Genomic DNA, 19,756 nt, shown 5'->3' on the forward strand with positions numbered 1-19,756 from the left:
CGCATTCCTGTAAGAATATTTCCTGACAACGAGCGGTCTCAATGATGGATCGCCTGTAAGCGGCGTATGAACCTTGTTTTGTACCACTGGCCACCAAGGTCACCTGATCTCACCGTAAGTCGTAGGAGTTTTTTTTTTTTCTTTTGTGAGGAACTCTATGTGTACATCCGGGCTGAATACATTGAACAACTGTGAAAGGTATAAGAAAATTTTGGTCCCAAACTTAACTGTTAAAAGTACCATAAGGTTGTGGCTCAAAAAAATGGCTCTGAGCACTATGGGACTTAACTACTGAGGTCATCTGTCCCCTAGAACTTAGAACTACTTAAACCTAACTAACCTAAGGACATCACACACATCCATGCCCGAGGCAGGATTCGAACCTGCGACCGTAGCGGTCACGCGGTTCCAAACTGACGCGCTTAGAACCGCACGGCCACACCGGCCGGCCCATAAGGTTGTATTTGCACGTATGTGAAATACACCTAGGTGACAAAAGTCGTGGGATACCTCTTAATATCGGGTCGAACCTCATTTTTCGCGACGTAGAGCAGAACTTCGACGTGTCATGGAGTCCCCTGAAGAAATAGTGAACGACGCGACCTCCATAGCCGAAAGTGTTGCCGGAGCAGGATTTTGTGCGCGAATTGACCTCTCGATTATGTTCCATAAATCTTCGATGGGATTCATGTCGGGCGAAGTGGATGGCCAAAGCATTTTCCCGTATTTTCCAGAATGTTCGACAAACTATTCGCAAACTACTCTGGCCTAGTGACGTGCGTTTTGTCGTCCATAAAAATTCCATCGTTGTTTGGAACATAAAGTCCATGAATGGGTGCAAACGGTCTCCAGGTAGCCGAACATAACCATTTCGGGTCAATGAGTGGTTCAGTTGGACCAGAGGACTCAGTTCATTTCATGTAAACACCGCACACCTTTGTGGAGTCACCATCAGCTTGCACAGTACCTTAATGGCAAGCTGGGTCCATGCCTTCGTGGGGCTTGAACCACACTCTAACCCTACCATCAGTTCTTACCAACTGAAATCGGGACTCATCTGCCAATGCCACCGTTTTGAACTTGTCTAGGGTCCGACCGATATGTACACCCACCCAGGAGAGGTGCTGTTGACTATATCGTGCTGTTAGCAAAGGCACTCGCGTCTCTCATCTGCTGCCATAAATGACACGTTCGTCGTATGTCCCACATTGATTTCTGCGGTTATTTCTAACAGTGTCACTTGTCTGTTAGCTCTGATAACTCTATACAAATGCTGCTGCTCGCGGTCGTTAGGTGAAGGCCGTCGGCCAATGCGGTGTCCGTGGCGAGAGGCAACACCTGAAATTTGGTACTCTCGGCATACTTTTGGCACTGTGGATCTCGGTACTCTGATTTCGCTACCGATTTCCGAAATGAAATGTCCCATGCATCTAGCTCCAAGTACTATCCGGGTTCAAAGGCTGTTAATTCGTTAATTCGTTTTTCCTTCATAAGGTCAACAAAAGTGAGTTTTAAATCGAAAAATCATTCCAGGCATGCCCGTTGTCTTGACCAACGTACTGTGTAGTAACATAATGAAGCCTTCATACTCTTCATTCAGTTCTACTGAAAACTGTTGCAAGTGACAATAATGCGAGCGACTTCAGAAATTTTGCTATTCGTACCACCAATTTCTTCACATGCTGCATGCTTGTAAATTTAGCTCAGTGCTCTTCTTGCGTACAGGACAACGAACACAATCTGTTGATGGTTGTAATTTTTTGCTATTTCATTGTCAAATGAATCTTTAAATTCTATCTGCATGATGTTGTAATGTCATTTCACAACAAAAATGCAGTACCCGTCGCTTATGTGAATTGTGAATGCTCATCTGTCACTTCTGTCATTCCCATTCACTTTAATGGCTTGTCACGGTAGGTCGCTGGACTGCCTCTTTTTGTGCAAACAGCTACTGGACCTGTGAATGTTCTTCATACCACGAAGAAAAAGCGAAATGTGAACAGCGCTGATACCACGATTCTGCCGAACTCACAGAGTCGTGTTGACAGAAAAATGCCGCATCGAAATGCTAAATGAAATGTCGCGCTCTTGAGGTTGCCACCGAGAATGACCGAACAAAGCCGAGTAGCAGGCGTTGACCCGTATGGGGCTCGCACACGCTTCACACATGAAGTTTGGCACGCCGTGGCCAGAGCCCTGCTTCAACTGTTTCTTGCTTGGTTAATGTAATAGCTTTCAAAAATGTTTTGAGAGCATGTTATTTGTGACGGGCTTTGTAAATTGGTGAATGGTGGGGGACTGTGAGTGTAATTTCTGTGCACTCGACCGCTACGGTCGCAGGTTCGAATCCTGCCTCGGGCATGGATGTGTGTGATGTCCTTAGTTGGTTAGGTTTAAGTAGTTCTAAGTTCTATGGGACTGATGACTTCAGCTGTTAAGTCCCATAGTGCTCAGAGCCATTTTTTTTCTGTGCACTCACGTTTTGTTGTTTCCACTTTGTCGTGCCACACTGCAAAACTGTTTACGAGGTATTCATCTGTAAATGCTATGGGCGGTAATTTCGAACTTTATATTGACAGCAGGCTCTGTGGTGTGTGTGTCTTTGTGCGTGTGTCTGAGTCTGATAAAACTTCACCGAAACATGTATACAAGTTAAATTAGAAAAGTGTACTCGAAACAGAACCCTATTTCCACAGTAGTTATAGTTTGCAGCGAACCTCACTATTCATAGGTAGTGATCAAAGCCAGATGGCTGTCGAACTTTTAAGATCTTTGATCTGTTTAATTGCAACTCTGACGAACAGTGATAAAATGAACTCTAAATTAATTACCTACTATTAATTTAACAAATGTGACATCGCGACTGTCACCGATCAGCTTATCAACACATAATACTTTGAGTTCAAGACAGATATTGGTTATTTCTGATTATTATACTGTGGACTTTATGAGGCGGAATCTCACTACCTTCTCATCACACCCCTAACGTAAGGGCGATGGAGTGACAACCCTTACTGAATTCTCTTCTTATTACTCAAGTCAGTAAAACAATTTTAGTTGAAATTACTCGCAGACTCCTTAGTTCGCACCGTTAGAAGTGGTCCGCATGTTTTGTGTGTATGGTGTATTGAACAGGGGACATAGGAACGAAGGAGAGGCTTCGTCCCGCCGTAGCCCTCAGTGGTTCACAACCCCACGACAGGCCACAGCAGTCCACCCACCCCACCGCCGCCGCCCCACACCGAACTCAGGGTTATGGTGCGGTTCGACCGACAGTGGACCACCTCCCCCCCCCCCCCCCCCCCCGCCCCATGACCGTCTCATACCAGACGAGTGTAAACCCAAATGTTTGCGTGGTAGAGTAATTATGGTGTACTCGTACGTGGAGACTGTGTTTGCGCAGCAATCGCCGACATAGTGTAACTGAGGCGGAATAAGGGGACCCGCCTTAAAAAGCATCAACAGGCTGGCCGGCACACCGGACCTCGACACTAATCCGCCGGGGAAGATTCGTACCGGGGACCGGCACGCCTTCCCGCTCGGGAAGCAATGCGTGAGAGCGCGTGACTATCCGGGCGGTCCACCACATGTCGTACTACCACACTAATTTTTTTCTGGCATTAAGTCATTTGTGTACCTGTTGCAGAGATTTTATTGCTCCCCAAACCCTTCTAGCCATGCTAGGAGTCTTTCATTCCATATTTATTCTTTTCCATTTAGAGTGTGAAATGTGTATGACTTGTCTTAGAAATTGTTCCAGACGTTCCAGAATTATTCTTGCTTTTATATGTCATCTCCTTCCGCCATTACTCCCACACCTAGAGCTGCTAGGGGTCTCGTTCCAGCAGCATTTTATTTAAGACAGTATATTATACGTGCGTCGATTATGGTTAGAATTACTCCAGGAATCTGTGATTTCACTCTCACCCTTACATGTAGGAATGTTAGAAGAACCTTACCAGCAGTTCCTTCCAGAGTAGTACATCATATGTGTAACAACTGTTCTAGATGTGCCAGAGTTGTACTGGAAAATAAAAATGTACATCAATTTCCCTAACATATTCTGTATTTGTATTTTTAAAAATATTTGCTTTTGATGATAGTTTTGTTAGATTCAGAAACAAAAATATATTGAAAAAGACTTCTGATCCTAATTTAATTTATTTTTAGTGATTCTTACAATAAAAATTAAAAATGAATGTGCATTTACCGAAGTGGTAGGGTCATGAGGCGTAATAAATACATCGGAAAAGAGAAACTAGTGGCATATGAAAACGGTTTAGATAATAGCATGCTTCCTACTGGAGAAAATTGAATCACAATTATCTGAAAAGCGTTTCGTCAAGGTTAAGTATTGCAACATTACAGATGTCCTGACTTCAGCTTCCTTCATTGTAATAACCTCTGACGTGTGCTGGTTTTCGATGTGCAGGTTTTTCGTATTTCCTGCGAATGCTGGGACCAGCCATCGGCTACGCGCTGGCGTCAGCGTGCCTGAGAGTTTTCATCGCGCCCGCCCTGACGCCTACCATCACCACTAAGGACCCACGCTGGCTCGGTGCCTGGTGGGTTGGTAAGTAACCAGCGTCTCTACGGGGGTCGCACCAAAAGTTTCGAGAGCTATCTGACTTTGATGATGGCAGTGTCAATCCAATGTACTTCTGTTAGCAACATGCGATTGTCAGTATCAGAGTATAAGTAGGTGTTCAGTTGCCGTCAACTGTATAGAGTTATTATGGTTGCTTTGCCGTTCAAAAATATTTCTTTTCTTTTAAATCCCATTTAGTGGGAATCACTCCATTCAGTAATAAAGAAGTAATGCAACTCACTTTTCTGAAGCAGATTGGTTTTATTCAGGATTCCAAGACATCATAGTATTGACCAATGATTAGGCAACCAAACCTTCTTTTTCAACGTCCTTCAGTGCGAGCCACCTTACTGGGAGACCCTGTATGCCCTCCTGTACCACTCTGCTGGTCGAAGTCGGAGCCACCGTCTTGTTGCATCAATAACGTTCCCCATCATCCACGAACTGCTTCCCACGGAGAGTGTCCTTCATTGGGCCAAACAGATGGAGGTCAGAGGGTGCGAGATTTAGGCGGTAGGATGGATGAGGGAGAACAGTCCAATGAAGATTTGTGAGCTCCTCTCGGGTGCGCAGACTTGTGTGAGGCCTCGCGTTGTCTACAGAAGGAGGAGCTTGTTTGCATGTTTGTGGCGACGAACAGGCTGAAGTCCTTTCTTCAATATCCTTGGGCCCTATTCTGGACCTTTCCGCCATTTTGCCGATAGGTTCGGTACTCGACCGCACCGAACAATCTTGTTTTCGAAACAGAGTCCCAACATGATTCAGTAAGCATTTCGAAAGCGATGCCGAACGGTTCTAGCGAACCGAAACGCTATTGTCAATTCTCCTCGCGCCAGCCAATGAAAAGCAATCTGCCTCAGATCCGCGCATGCGCACTGCAGCGCCACAGCGGCACGAACTCGAAGCGTCTAGCAGCCGACACAGGCATGCCATTTTTCACAGTACTGAAAAGTGTGATTAGAGTATGTAATACTGTTCAGATTTCGCTGGCCACGGGCTTCCATGAATGCATGATAACGACACAGTATTCTCTGTGTTCTTGGAACTGTCGCAAATGTCACATTATGCCATTTTATTCTCATTCAGACGACGTGTTGTTTTGGATTTTACGTTTCTGAATATGAGTTATGAATGGAGTGTAGTACCACATTGTACAAATACATCTATAGAAACGCCCGAAAAATTCGTAATTTTTTCTGTTTTCTGTCGTTCGTTAGTCGCTTGAAAATTCACGGAGGTACATTCCGTCTATGCAACTAACTGAAGGCAGTTTATTTATTGCCATATGCGTTTCGCTTCCTTTATTTGTGGTCATGCGTCACAAATAAAAGAAGCGAAACGCTTATGGGAATAAACTGCCTTCAATTAGTTGCATAGACGGAACACATCTCCACGAATCCGAAAAATTGTTTAAGAGAGTCACAAAGAATAAGAAGATGTTTAGAATGTGGTTGTCGCTCGCTCCTAGAGATACAAACGATGAAGTAGCCTACTTCTCTATATGATACATCAACGATTTGGTTCATAAAAGCGTTGTTGCTCTTTATGGTCTTCTTTTTGGCGGCGAGTAAACCAGAGGGCACACCCCTTTGAGTACAGCAAATGATGGACGAATATGTCAGCATTATCAACTGAGAAGTTATGCGACGAGGCGTCTGGTTATGATCCGTCGAGGACCACACATTCTAACACTGCAGGAGTCACTTTTGCGCGTGGTCGGTTGACACGCGGGAGATTAGAACAGGTTTGCGCAACCTTGTTGCGATGATGATAGGCACCTAGAAACACGATACACCGTTCTTTTGTTCACTGCCAGGTCTCCGTAAACAGTCTGCAAGCGGCTATGAAACGCTCTGGTTTTCTGTGAAAAGAAACTCGGTGACAGCTGTCTACTTCGAACGCACCTCCGCTACAGACGTCATAGTGAAAGCTAATTATAGCGCCACCACCTATCGGAACTTCATGGAACTATAGGGGATGAAGCGGGAATATTCCACGATCTCTCACAACAAATTATGCATTTTTTGAACTCAGATTTTCCGAGAAAAGAAAGGTGTTGCATTCCTTATTGAACGCCCCTCGCTCTTGTCATTTGTGAACTCATTCTTATTTACGATCACCGTCCATCAATTCAAAGAAGATATGCAAATAAGAAATTCTCAGTACAATAAAAACTAATGGCAGGGAAGGACTGCCGTATGAACTTTTACAAGAACTAGTACTCAACTGGGGAAGATTTTGCTGTCGGTTATCTCACCGCCTCTACCTGGTTGTAGAGGGTATTTGAAATACACACATCAAAAAAAGTTTTGCATCTCCCCGGTTCTCAGAACTTCCGAAGGTAGATGTTGACTGTTGATATTTCATCGCAGACACAGTCCCTTTGACTGTTCAGAGACGTCACTAAACCCGTCCAAAGATGTAAACAACCATGCATTAGCAGCGCCTATTAGACAAAGGGGGTCCGACAGCCGATTAGTTCCAGTCATTCGACCAAGAAGGAGGTACACGGCTCGTGTTTGTAGATCAACCACGCCTAGACGGTCAATCCAACGGTTCAATCGCGTCCGCATTGCTGGTTTGTACCAGGAAGGGCTTTCAACAAGGGAAGTGTCCAGGCGTATCGGAGTGAGCCAAAGCGATGTTGTTCGGACATGGAGGAGATACAGAGAGATAGAAACTGTCGATGACATGCCTCGCTCAGGCCGCCCAAGGGTTATTACTGCAGAGGATGACCGCTGTCTACGGATTATGGCTCGGAGGAACCCTGACAGCAACGCCACCATGTTGAATAATGCTTTTCGTGCAGCCACAGGTTGTCATGTTACGACTCAAATTGTGCTCTAGGCTGCATGATGCGCAGCTTCACTCCCGACGTCCATGGTGAAGTCCATCTCTGCAACCACGACACCATGCAGCGCGGTACAGATGGGCCCAACAACATGTCGAATGGAACGCTCAGGATTGGTATCAAGTTCTCTTCACCTGATGAGTGTCGCATATGCCCTCAACCAGACAATCGTTGGGGACGTGTTTGGAGGCAACCCGGTCAGGCTGAACGTCTTAGACACACTGTCCAGCGAGTGCAGCAAGGTGGAGGTTCCCTCCTGTTTTGGGGTGGCATTATGTGGGGCCAACGTACGCCGCTGGTGGTCATGGAAGGCGCCGTAACGGCTGTACGATACGTGAATACCATCCTCCGACCGATAGTGCAACCATATCGGCAGCATATTGGCGAGGCATTCGTCTTCATGGACGAGAATTAGCGCCCCCATCGTGCACATCTTGTGAATGACTTCCTTCAGGATAACGACATCGCTCGACTAGAGTGCCCAGCATCTTCTCCAGACATGAACCCTATGGAACATGCCTGTGACAGATTGAAAAGGGATGTTTATGGACGATGTGATCCACCAACCACTCTGAGGGATCTACGTCGAATCGCCGTTGAGGAGTGGGACGACCTGGACCAACAGTGCCTTGATGAACTTGTGGATAGTATACCAGGACGAATACAGGCATGCATCAATGCAAGAGGACGTGCTACTGGGTATTAGGGGTACCGATGTGTACAGCAATCTGGACCACCACCTCTAAAGATCTCCCTGTATGGTGGTATAACATGCAATGTGTCGTTTTCATGAGCAATAAAAAGGGCGGAAATGATGTTTATGTTGACCTCTATTCCAATTTTCTATAGAGGTTCCAGAACTCTTGGAACCGAGCTGATTCAAAACTTTTTTTGATTTGTGTATTATCAACAGATAACTTAGCATGATGAATTCTAGTGGGCTAAATCCCTTATTCAATACTGCAACGTACCCCTAAATGTATCTATACAAATCTGACTCATAAACGTGACGGATACCATGTACGGTGAATGATGTTAGTTTATTACTTTAGACTGCACAAACACCATACCACCTGTCATGGGTTTTTTGCTTTTGCACTTTTTCGTCTTTAGGTGTTATACGAGTACAGTCTTCATCATCTTCTTGTTCTTCTTCTCCTTGTTCTTCTTCGTCTTAGCGATTACTCATCTAGGATGGGCTCGCTACACTCAAGATTTGACAATTCGTTTTTAATATTTAACTTTGAGGACGGATGCGTTTCCTGTCGCCACAACCTGAGGCAGGTAAGTCGAGTGTTCCACCAGTCTGTGAATTGTGCAGGGTGACGCTAATATTAAAATGACCAGAGTTCAATTGAAACAGCAGAGAAGAAGCCAAAAAAATCTGCATGACATTTAATGCATACTTTAAACAGTGAAACAAAGGAATGAGGTGTAAAGCCGCAATGGCACATAGTATAAAAAAATTGAAACAGGATGAGAACTGGTCCCCATACCGGTGACAGAACGGAACCTGAATCATAACTCCAATATAGTGTGAGTTAAACACTAAAACCTAATCATATTTCCTACAGTTAGCAAAAACACAATAAGCATATGAATTTACAAGCCGCAGAGTACTAGATTCCTCGACAGAAACTGAAGCATCCATTGATCACCCGTCAGTTTCATTTCGTTAGTAAACGAGTGCTTTTGTTTCTTTTTCTCTGCCAACTGAATAGCTAACGCTGTGAACTCCTCCATTGTCAATTCAAACAATCTGCCATCTATGTGTTTTAAATAACAGACATTCTCTAACAGTAGCTCACTCCAGATAACACAACGAAATTTTCCCATTCAGTTATCAGTTTGGAAAGTCTCATTTTGAAGTTCGTTCTGAACTGCCCTCTGAAGAGTTGTTTTAGGAAGGCTGTGCTGAATACTGGCTTTCCTAAATCAACTTTCCTTTTTCAGAATAGCTGTCACTGCCTTCACCATGTTTTTTATAGACCAACTTTGATGATTAGTTTTGCGTTCGTATCTGCTAACCATCTATGAAAGAAGTACTGTCACTATCAGCAATACGAAAAACCTGAAAATATAGTAACGTATCTTAGAAGTGTTAGAATAAATATGAATACTAATAAATAAACACCAGTGAAGAATGGTACGCTACCTGGGGCACAACAGAACTTCGTTCCGTTACGCCCCGACCTCTGAGGTTAAGTACAGTTCAGAATGCACAAAGCCTTTTGAAAAAATAAACGTCCTCCAAACGCACTAAAATAAAACACTTAACATGTGTTCAGAGATTTTATGAAAGAGAAAACAAATAGGTAAGGCACTTTCGCTTACCTTGCAGATAAACAGTTATTAATGTTGCGACGTGCGCGCGAAAAACAAGCGCAAACATGTTACTGACCCAACAATTAAGGACAAACTCCTCTACAATGACTTGTTACCATGCTTGTCGCTTGGACAATAGTGTCTGAAAGTGATTATTTAGTGCATTAATTTGCAGCCAATGTAAACCCCTGGTTCCATCCTTCTCCAGCTTTGTTATGTGCGCGATCGTATTTTAACTGTATGTGTATCGTGATGCGGAAATTGGGGTCGAGCCCAGTATTTCCCTAAAGAAGCGTGGGGAACCGCTGAAAAACCGCTCTCAGGCCCGGCACTGCATCAATGACGGTCGCTAATCCATCGCGCAGATTCGATGCGGGTCTGGCACTCCTTTTGGATTTCAAGATAGCACGCTGGGCGTTGCGCTGTACGAGTAAGCAAATGTTGTACAGGAACATACCATGAGCTACTCCGTTCTCAAGTAATTTTGTGGTTTCTGTGACGGAGCAGTGTTCTTCCTCTAACTGCACCGAACATAGGAATTCCTGAAGACTGAATCACAACGGAAACGTACCTAAAAAAAAAAATTGTTCAATATGTGACGGTGTGATATTCTATTAGAAGATTTCACAAACAAAACCATCAGAGATTTACTGTTACCTTTTTTTAGTGTCCACTCATTTCAGTGCGATGCAAGATCGGCGAGTGTCTTCTTTGCTGAGTGGAAAGGTTTGGGACCACTTATCAGACTGGAGTAATTTGAGTAGATGGTAGATGGACCAGAGAAGCTCTTTGCTGGATTCTAAGAGATCCATGCATACTGGGATTGATGGTCCCTTCGACGATGATATCATTGGAGATGTAGCACAATCTCCTATTGGGGACCGATAACGAAGGTAGCCGGCTGTGTCTCTTTCGAAGGGATTATCCCTGCACTGGATTTAAGTGATTTACGGAAAGCATGGACCAATAGACGTGATTTGAACCGCTGTCCTCCCGCATGCGAGACCAGTGGCTCAGACACTGTACCACCTCGTTCACTCACAACGTAAACGCAGTGGGGTAGCTGACTGTGGAAGTAATGGACGAGCAACACGGGTGCGTGTATCTCCAGCCTGTTGTTCGAGGTGCATTCAGTATGTAATGCAACATATTTTTGTCGGCCACTTTAGGTCAAAAAAATACGGAATTTGTTTTGAGACATCGCGGAATATTCCCGCTTCAGCCACTCACCATAAGTGTGGCCTTAAAAATGGCGTCTGTAACGGAGATGAGTTCCAAGCAGAGAAATGTCATTGAGTTTCACTTGGCGGACAACCGGAGAATTGTACATGTTCATAGGCTCTTTCAGAATGTCTACGATGACCTGCCAGTGAACAAAAGCACGGGGAGTCGTTGGGTTAGGCGTCTATCATCATCGCAACAAGGTAGCGCAAACCTGTCCGATGTGCTGCGTGTCGACTGACAACACACAGTTGTGACTCCTCGTGCGTGGAACGTGTGGACACTCTCAAAGGCTTGTGATCAACGGATCACAATCAAACACCTCGCTGATTGAATTGATGTTTCTGTTAGTAGTGGTGACAAACTCATCCACCACTTGGGGCACTCAAAAGAGTGTGCCCTCCGGCTTCCTCTCCTCCTAACAAAAAACTACAAAGAGCAATGAAGGACCATCTGTATGGAATTGCTTGCCGTTACGAGGCTGATGGTGAAAATTTCACATCGACACGTCAATGAAATATGGGTTCACCACTTCGAACCGGAAACAAAACGGCAATCCACACCACCTCTTCTCCAAAGAAACAGTGCAAATCCGCACCCTCAGGCGGTAAAGTAATGGTGGCGGTCCTCTAGGACTCTAAAGGGGTCACGCTGTTTGATGTTGTCCCTCATCGTACAATTATCAACTCCAAAGTGTATCCCGCTACCTTCAAGATACTGAAGAAACGACTTCAGCGTGTTCCTCGCCACAAACATGCAAACGAACTTCTCCTTTTCCATGACAACGCAAGGCTACACACAAGTCTGCGTACCTGAGAGGAGCTCACAAAACTTCACTGGTCTGTTCCCCTGATTCATCTGCAGCCCGGACATCATACACTCTGACCTCCATCTCTTTGGCCCAATGAAGGATGCATTCCACGGGAAGCAGTACATGAGGGATGGGAGATTATTGATGCATCAAGACGTTGGCTTCGACGTAACCCATTTGAGTGATACCGTACGAGCACACAGGTCGTCCCAGTAAGATGACGTAAGGCCGTCGCATTGAGCGGAGATAGTATTCAAAAATAGGGTTTTGTAGCCAAAAGAATGGGGAATGCTACATAAAACAAATCTGTTTTTACAAAAAGAAAAAAAAAGTGTTCTGCTACTTATTGAACGCCCCACTTACATAGAAATGTCTAAAGGAGGCTTCATCTACATCTACATCTAGATGATTACTCTGCTGTTCACAATAAAGTGCCTTGCAGAAAGTTCAATGAAACACCTTCAAGCTGTCTCTATACCGTTCCACTCTCGGACGGAGCGCGGGAAAAACGAGCACTTAAATTTTTCTGTGTGGGTCCTGATCTCTAATCGAAATTTAGCGGATTTCTTTTAGTATTCATGTGAATAACCTCCCACTTGTCTTTATTCAGGGTCAATTGCCACTTTTCGCACCATGCAGATATCTTATCTAAATCATTTTGCAATTCGTTTTGGTCATCTGATGACTTTACAATATGGCAAATGACAGCGTCATCTGCAAACAATCTAAGACGACTACTAAGATTGTCTCCTATTTCGTTACTATGGATCGGGAACAACAGAGGGCCTATAGCACTTCCTTGGGGAACGCCGGGAACAATGCAGTCAGATGGAAGATGATGATGGTGGTGAGCGACAAAACTACAGTTGATATACCATTGATGCAAGTGTTATTAACGAGCTTAAACATAGCTTTCATCCTGGAAGCGTCACAAATATATGTCAAATACAATATCACACTGTGGTTTGGAATACTCGTTAACAGGTTATTAGGGGCGCTCTGTTATACAGGATGTAAATTTTAAATTGGCAAACCAGAATTACTCGAAAAATAAGCTTCACACGAAAAAAGTGTAGAACCCAAAATTAGTTATTTTCGAAGAGGGCATCTGCTATTGCTAAGATTAGCCCACCATCCCAGTCCCGTGGGGCTGGGGCGGGAGGTAACTTTAAAATTTCAAATGGTAACCCCTATTTTTTGTTGCATAATCAGATTCTACATAACAAACTACGTACATTTTGTCTTAAATATTTGTTTTGATTCTTGGTAGTTGGCACTATAATTCAAGAAAATCCATGTTCTTATTTTTGTGTGGGATATGGTTACGGATAAATAAAAATTCTTAAAAATACTTACAAATGTTGACCCAAATATTAACTTAATATTTGGGTCAACATTTGTAGAACTCTAATCCCTCTCTCTCAAACCTCACCCTATGGAAAGAGAGAGAGATTTTTAGTTTTAGCGATTCAAAATTTACGAAGTAAATAAGTATTTTTTATTTATTCGTAGCCATATCCTACGCAAAAATAAGAACATACATTTTCTTGAATTACAGCGCCAACTACCAAGAATCAAAACAAATGTTTAAGAAAAATGTAGGTAGTTTCTTAAGCGGAATCTGATTCTGCAATGAAAATGGGGGTTCCCATTTGAGATTTTAAAGTTTCCCCCCTCCACACTCCCAGGGGGCTGTGGGGGGGGGGGCAAATTTTAGAACCAGCAGATGTCCTCTTCGAAAGTAATCAACTTTGGATTCTATACATAATTTCTTGTGAAGCTTATTTTTCGAGTTATTCTGGTTTGTCAACATTTGCACCCTGTATAAGCAGATTTATATGTCGGAGGAAGAGAAAACACACTAAATTCATTAGGATCAAGCCCAGTTTGGGACCGATCTTCTGGTAACTGATTTACTTTCAAAGAGATACTCGAATGACGCTCTCTTGCTGCAACAATCGTCGTAAATCTGCTCTGCAGAGGCATCGACTTGTAGTGCTTTTCTTCATTACGTACGTGTTCACTTTCACAACTGTGCAACAAGAATATTTTGATGCCATTACTGTGCACTGTTGCATCTCTACGAAACGTTGTTGTTGTATACGGAACTTGAGAGTTAAAATGAGACTTTGAGCCGTTATATAAGTTTGAGAATAGACAACGAGCTGTAAATTTTCAGGAAACTTCTTGTCGTTACGGGTATCCCCGTGGCCAAGATAAGACTTCGTAAGTGCTCCCTTTTGTCTTAGCCCTATTCACGCTTTTTAATTAAACAGCGTTTTAATGCCGTGTTTACTTCAGAAGACTGTTGCGTGTGAGGCGGATATCTGTTCTAATTTGTAAATGAAACATTCAGTCTCAAGCGAGCCACAAAACTGCTGACAATGTCGAAATGCTAACGCCGCGTTTCACTGACGTGATTGATAATTAATATTTTAGAGGTCCAGAAGCTTAATTTTACGTGTTCCACTTACCCAATGCGAGGATCTTCAGAACTGTGGAACTACAATGTGTTACACCACAGTACAATACGATAAATCAACAGATTCAACACACAACCACGTAAGTCATATGACGTGGCTGAGGCTCCCTCGTTACAAATATCTGGATGTGTATAGCGCTACCATTACGCATAAAACGGAGTAAGTTGGTTGTGTGCAGTTGAAGTAAATTCTCTTGTCAGGTGCATTTTGATATTAAACAGCAAGAGATACCATTTCTTCCCCAGAAAGTCACAGCTCTATCGATATGCGCATCGTTGAAACTACCTCATGATAGCGTTACGTAACAAAGAAACCACTAATGTTAGTAAAGTATGGCAAACATCCTCCGCTTTTTCGGGCGTTCATACATACGAGTCTAAAAAACATACACAATTATTAAAATAATTTTATGGCTACACAGTAAAATTACAAATTAAAATTATAATTGCCACTTTTACAGGCGTGGACACGCGTGTCATGTGTATAACATATTATTAATGTCATTAAGACTGACCTATAATAACGCAGATTAAACATACCTTTCATACGTGGTGGTACAATTCTTCTCACGTCTACAACAGTTGGAGTGCAGTACATGGAGATTAAAGTATTTAAAACATATATATACATTTACAGATCACATATTTGTACACGTACTTATCTGCGTATGCCCACGAAGGTAACACATTTCAAACTGGAAGGGAATTTCGTATTTAAACCAGGCGGCAATTAGGAAGACCATTCATGTTAGCTCTGCTGATGTCATAAAAATGGTAAAGAGTTGCTGATTTTTACGGGTATGAACAGATTTCTAAAACTAATAATTGGCTGTAAATACCTTTTAAGTTAACATTCATTGGATGAATACTAAGGAAATGCAGTCCGGAAACAAAGGAAGTAGGTTACAGTACACTTGTTCGCCCACTGCTTGAATATTGCTCACCGTGTGGGATCTGTACCACATAGGGTTGATAGAAAAGGTAGAGAAGATCCAACGGAGAGCAGCGCGCTTCATTACAGGGTCATTTAGTAATCGCGAAAGCGTTACGGAGATGATAGATAAACTCCAGTGGAAGACTCTGCAAGAGAGACGCTCAGTAGCTCGGTAGGGGCTTTTGTTGAAGTTTCGAGAACATACCTTCACCGAGGGGTCAAGCAGTATATTGCTCCCTCTTACGTATACCTCGCGAGGAGACCAAGAGGATAAAATCAGAGAGATTAGAGCCCACACAGAGGCATACCGACAATCTTTCTTTCCACGAACAATACGAGACTGCAAAAGAAAGGAGAACAGATAGAGGTACTGAAGGTACCCTCCGCCACACACCGTCAGGTGGCTTGTGGAGTATGGATGCAGATGTAGATGCAGATCATAAAAAAGAAAAGAAAACTGCCATTTTTTCAGACGTTAACTTACGTATGTCGTACTTCTAAATATTATTAAAAGCGTTAAAAACTACCCACAACTATAATTGTAGAAGTCGAAAATAGGGAGGTTATTCGTCTAAAGATTTGAGTTTATTAAGATGGAAAAACGTAAAATATTGTAAAATTACAGTACATGAAACTTTCGCATTTAAGCAAGACGGCAAAGAGACCATTAAGATTAGCAGTGATAATGTCACCGGGATGGTTTTGTACTGGTAATGCACAGATTCAGGGAAACAAACACAGTAACAGTTTTTACTTCTAGGCGGTATTCCAGTGAGTATTGTAGTCTTATACGATGATGGAACTGAAGAAATAAGGTGTCCGAACTGCATCAGAATCGAGATATAATCGGAATAACATCAGCCCACGTTTGAAATAAAGGAGTAAATCATAGCAGCGTACAAATTATTTCTCCTCCGCTCAGGAATCAAGTTGTGTGGCGAAGGGTACTTATGCTACATCACCCTTCACACTCCATTACTTCGCAAGAAAAAAAAGACGACTGACATTAAATCTTTGTCTCAGCGCAAACCTCTCTGAGTTTCTCATCGTAATTATTCGCATGATGTGGGTAGTTGAGAGCAATATGTCGCCTGACTCTTTTTAGATAGCAAACTTTCGTACTTTTAATAATAAACTTTTCTCTTATACACAATGCCTCTCTTGTAGCGTCTACGAGCAGAGAGAGCACTGCTGTAACGTTCTCGCGCTTACTGCACTGTTCAGTAATGAAACGCTTCACTCTTTTATTTGGATCTCATCTATCTCCTACAATCCACACGTGCTGTCATCATGCTCCATCGGCTCTAAACACTACATCAACATCGCGTACAATCTAACATTCTACCTACATCTACATCTACATCCATATCCATACTCCGAAAGCCACCTGACGGTGTGTGGCGGAGGGTACCTTGAGTACATCTGTCGGTTCTCCCTTCTATTCCAGCCTCGTATTGTTCATGGAAAGAAGGATTGCCGGTATGCTTCTGTGTGGGCTCTAATCTCTCTGATTTTATCCTCATGGTCTCTTCGCGAGATATACGTAGGAAGGAGCAATATACTGCTTGACTCTTCGGTGAAGGTATGTTCTCGAAACTTCAACAAAAGCCCGTACCGAGCTACTGAGCGCTTCTCCTGCAGAGTCTTCCACTGGAGTTTATCTATCATCTCCGTAACGCTTTCGCGATTACTAAATGATCCTGTAACGAAGCGCGCTGCTCTCCGTTGGATCTTCTCTATCTCTTCTATCAACCCTATCTGGTACGGATCCCACACTGCTGAGCAGTATTCAAGCAGTGGGCGAACAAGCATACTGTAACCTACTTTCTTTGTTTTCGGATTGCATTTCCTTAGGATTCTTCCAATGAATCTGTCTGGCATCTGCTTTACCGACGATCAACTTAATATGATCATTCCATTTTAAATCACTCCTAATGCCTACTCCCAGATAGTTTATGGAATTAACTGCTTCCACTTGCTGACCTGCTATATTGTAGCTAAATGATAAGGGATCTTTCTTTCTATGTATTCGCAGCACATTACACTTGTCTACATTGAGATTCAATTGCCATTCCCTGCACCATGCGTCAATTCGCTGCAGATCCTCCTGCATTTCAGTACAATTTTCCATTGTTACAACCTCTCGATACAACACAGCATCATCTGCAAAAAGCCTCAGTGAACTTCCGATGTCATCCACAAGGTCATTTATATATATTTTGAATAGCAACGGTCCTACAACACTCCACTGCGGCACACCTGAAATCACTCTTACTTCCGAAGACTTCTCTCCATTGAGAATGACATGCTGCGTTCTGTTATCTAGGAACTCTTCAATCCAATCACACAATTGGTCTGATGGTCCATATGCTCTTACTTTGTTCATTAAACGACTGTGGGGAACTGTACCTACGGTACACCGCTGCAAGAAGGGGGGCAAGTTCCTTCGCGTACTCTGTGTAAAATCGAATTGGTATCCCATCAGGTCCAGCGGCCTTTCCTCTTTTAAGCGATTTTAATTGTTTCTCTATCCCTCTGTCGTCTATTTCAATATCTACCATTTTGTCATCTGTGCGACAACCTAGAGAAGGAACTACAGTGCAGTCTTCCTCTGTGAAACAGCTTTGGAAAAAGACATTTAGTATTTCGGCCTTTAGTCTGTCATCCTCTGTTTCAGTACCATTTCGGTCACAGAGTGTCTACACATTTTGTTTTGAGCCACCTACCGCTTTGACATAAGACCAAAATTTCTTAGGATTTTCTGCCAGGTCAGTACATAGAACTTTACTTTCGAATTCATTAAACGCCTCTTGCATAGCCCTCCTCACACTACATTTCGCTTCGCGTAATTTTTGTTTGTCTGCAAGGCTTTGGCTATGTTCACAAAACCGAGCGAGGTGGCGCAGTGGTTAGCACACTGGACTCGCATTCGGGAGGACGACGGTTCAATCCCGTCTCCAGCCATCCTGATTTAGGTTTTCCGTGATTTCCCTAAATCGTTTCAGGCAAATGCTGGGTTGGTTCCTTTCAAAGGGCACGGCCGATTTCCTTCCCCATCCTTCCCTAACACGAGCTAGCGCTCCGTCTCTAATGACCTCGTTGTCGACGGGACGTTAAACAACACTAACCTAACCTAACCATGTTCACAAAACTGTAATAATACTTCGACGTGGCTCAATGACCTGGCCACGTCTTTCAATTGGACTCCCTAACGTACCCTAATAATCCTGTCTGGGAAAGGTGATATATAACTTGACGCACAATTCGAACCAAATGTCGTTCCTGATAAACCTTCACACCATTAAAACGTGAAAGCTACGGTAAATGCAGACTGTATGACAGGGATTCGATCTCTTGACTTTCCGGTTTCCAAGCAGGTACCTTTATCAGTTTTTTTATTAATAACAGGAATGTTTTGAGTAGGTGACATGTACAGTTAACTTACATTGAAAAAATGGTTATAAATAAGAGCTCGACATAGTTTAAATAGGAAATTAGAATTAATTAGAAAATGCTCGGTTTGAATATTCGTGCAAACAGGAAATGGTTTTCACAAAAAGCTGGCAACAACGGTCACAGGCAGCTTCAGGCTGGCGGAGACAAGGTGGGCAGGCGTCGAACCCTGAGGGCTGGCCAGAATGCCTCACCCTTCTCTGTCACTGAGCTGCTCTTCTGTCACTGAGCTGCTCTCTTACATAGATAGTTTGATATCTTCCGTTTTCTTTGTGTTTTGTGAGTAAAAAGTGAGTACGTAAGTAAGTAAGTGTCCGCCCCCGGTAGCTGAGTGGTCAACGCGACAGAATGTCAATCCCAAGGGGCCGGGTTCGATCCCGGTTGGGTCAGAGATTTTCTCCGCTCAGCGAATGGGTGTTGTGTTGTCCTAATCATCATCATCTCATCCCCATCGACGGGAAAGTCGCTGAAGTGGCGTCAGATCGAAAGACTTGCACCCGGCGAACGGTCTACCCGACGGGAGGCCCTAGTCACACGACATTATTATTAATAAGTAAGTAAGTAAAAAGTAAATAATACCAGTAGCGCGAAAGGAAGGAATACAGAGGAAAAACCGAGACGATAAAACAAAAGCACAATGAGGATAGCAGCTGCTGCTGGAACTATCCGACGTCCTGTCTTTGAAAGGTAGGATTCAGCATGTTGGCAAAGAGTTCTCGAAATCGGAGCAGTTGCAAGCAGGAACCGTAAGCCGTAGACATAAATTGGGTAAAAGACGAAAGGTCGTCAACGCTCACTAGCATCACGTAAGAGATGGGGCCCCTCCACGCCCGCACCAACGTGGTGACCAAACCAAAAGTTCTACTGTCACCTCCGTAAACATGTTAGTTGTCTAGTATGTGGATCACAGGATGCTGGGCTGTGATGTTGTCCGTGCGTCTGGGTAAGGCTACGCATTAACACGGTCCATCAGGTGATAGATAGTGGACGAAACGCGAGTGAGGGTAGCGATTTGAAGAGCAGAGGAAAAAAAGTGCCATGGCACGTGCCGTGGGAAAAAAACCTCTGCGACAGTGGTATGGGTAGTAAGA

General features: G+C 43.5%; 1 protein-coding gene across 1 annotated transcript in view; it reads left to right on the plus strand.

Moving 5' to 3' along the window:
• The window catches only part of LOC124797797 (solute carrier organic anion transporter family member 74D-like), a 105,663-nt gene that overhangs the window by 20,008 nt on the left and 65,899 nt on the right, over positions 1–19,756 (plus strand). The window contains exon 4 of the mRNA XM_047260814.1: positions 4,433–4,573. Within this exon, the coding sequence (XP_047116770.1) occupies positions 4,433–4,573 (141 nt within the window). The remainder of the gene's footprint in view (positions 1–4,432; positions 4,574–19,756) is intronic.

Source organism: Schistocerca piceifrons, chromosome 1 (genome assembly GCF_021461385.2).
Source record: "Schistocerca piceifrons isolate TAMUIC-IGC-003096 chromosome 1, iqSchPice1.1, whole genome shotgun sequence".
NCBI classification, from domain to species: Eukaryota; Metazoa; Arthropoda; class Insecta; order Orthoptera; family Acrididae; genus Schistocerca; species Schistocerca piceifrons.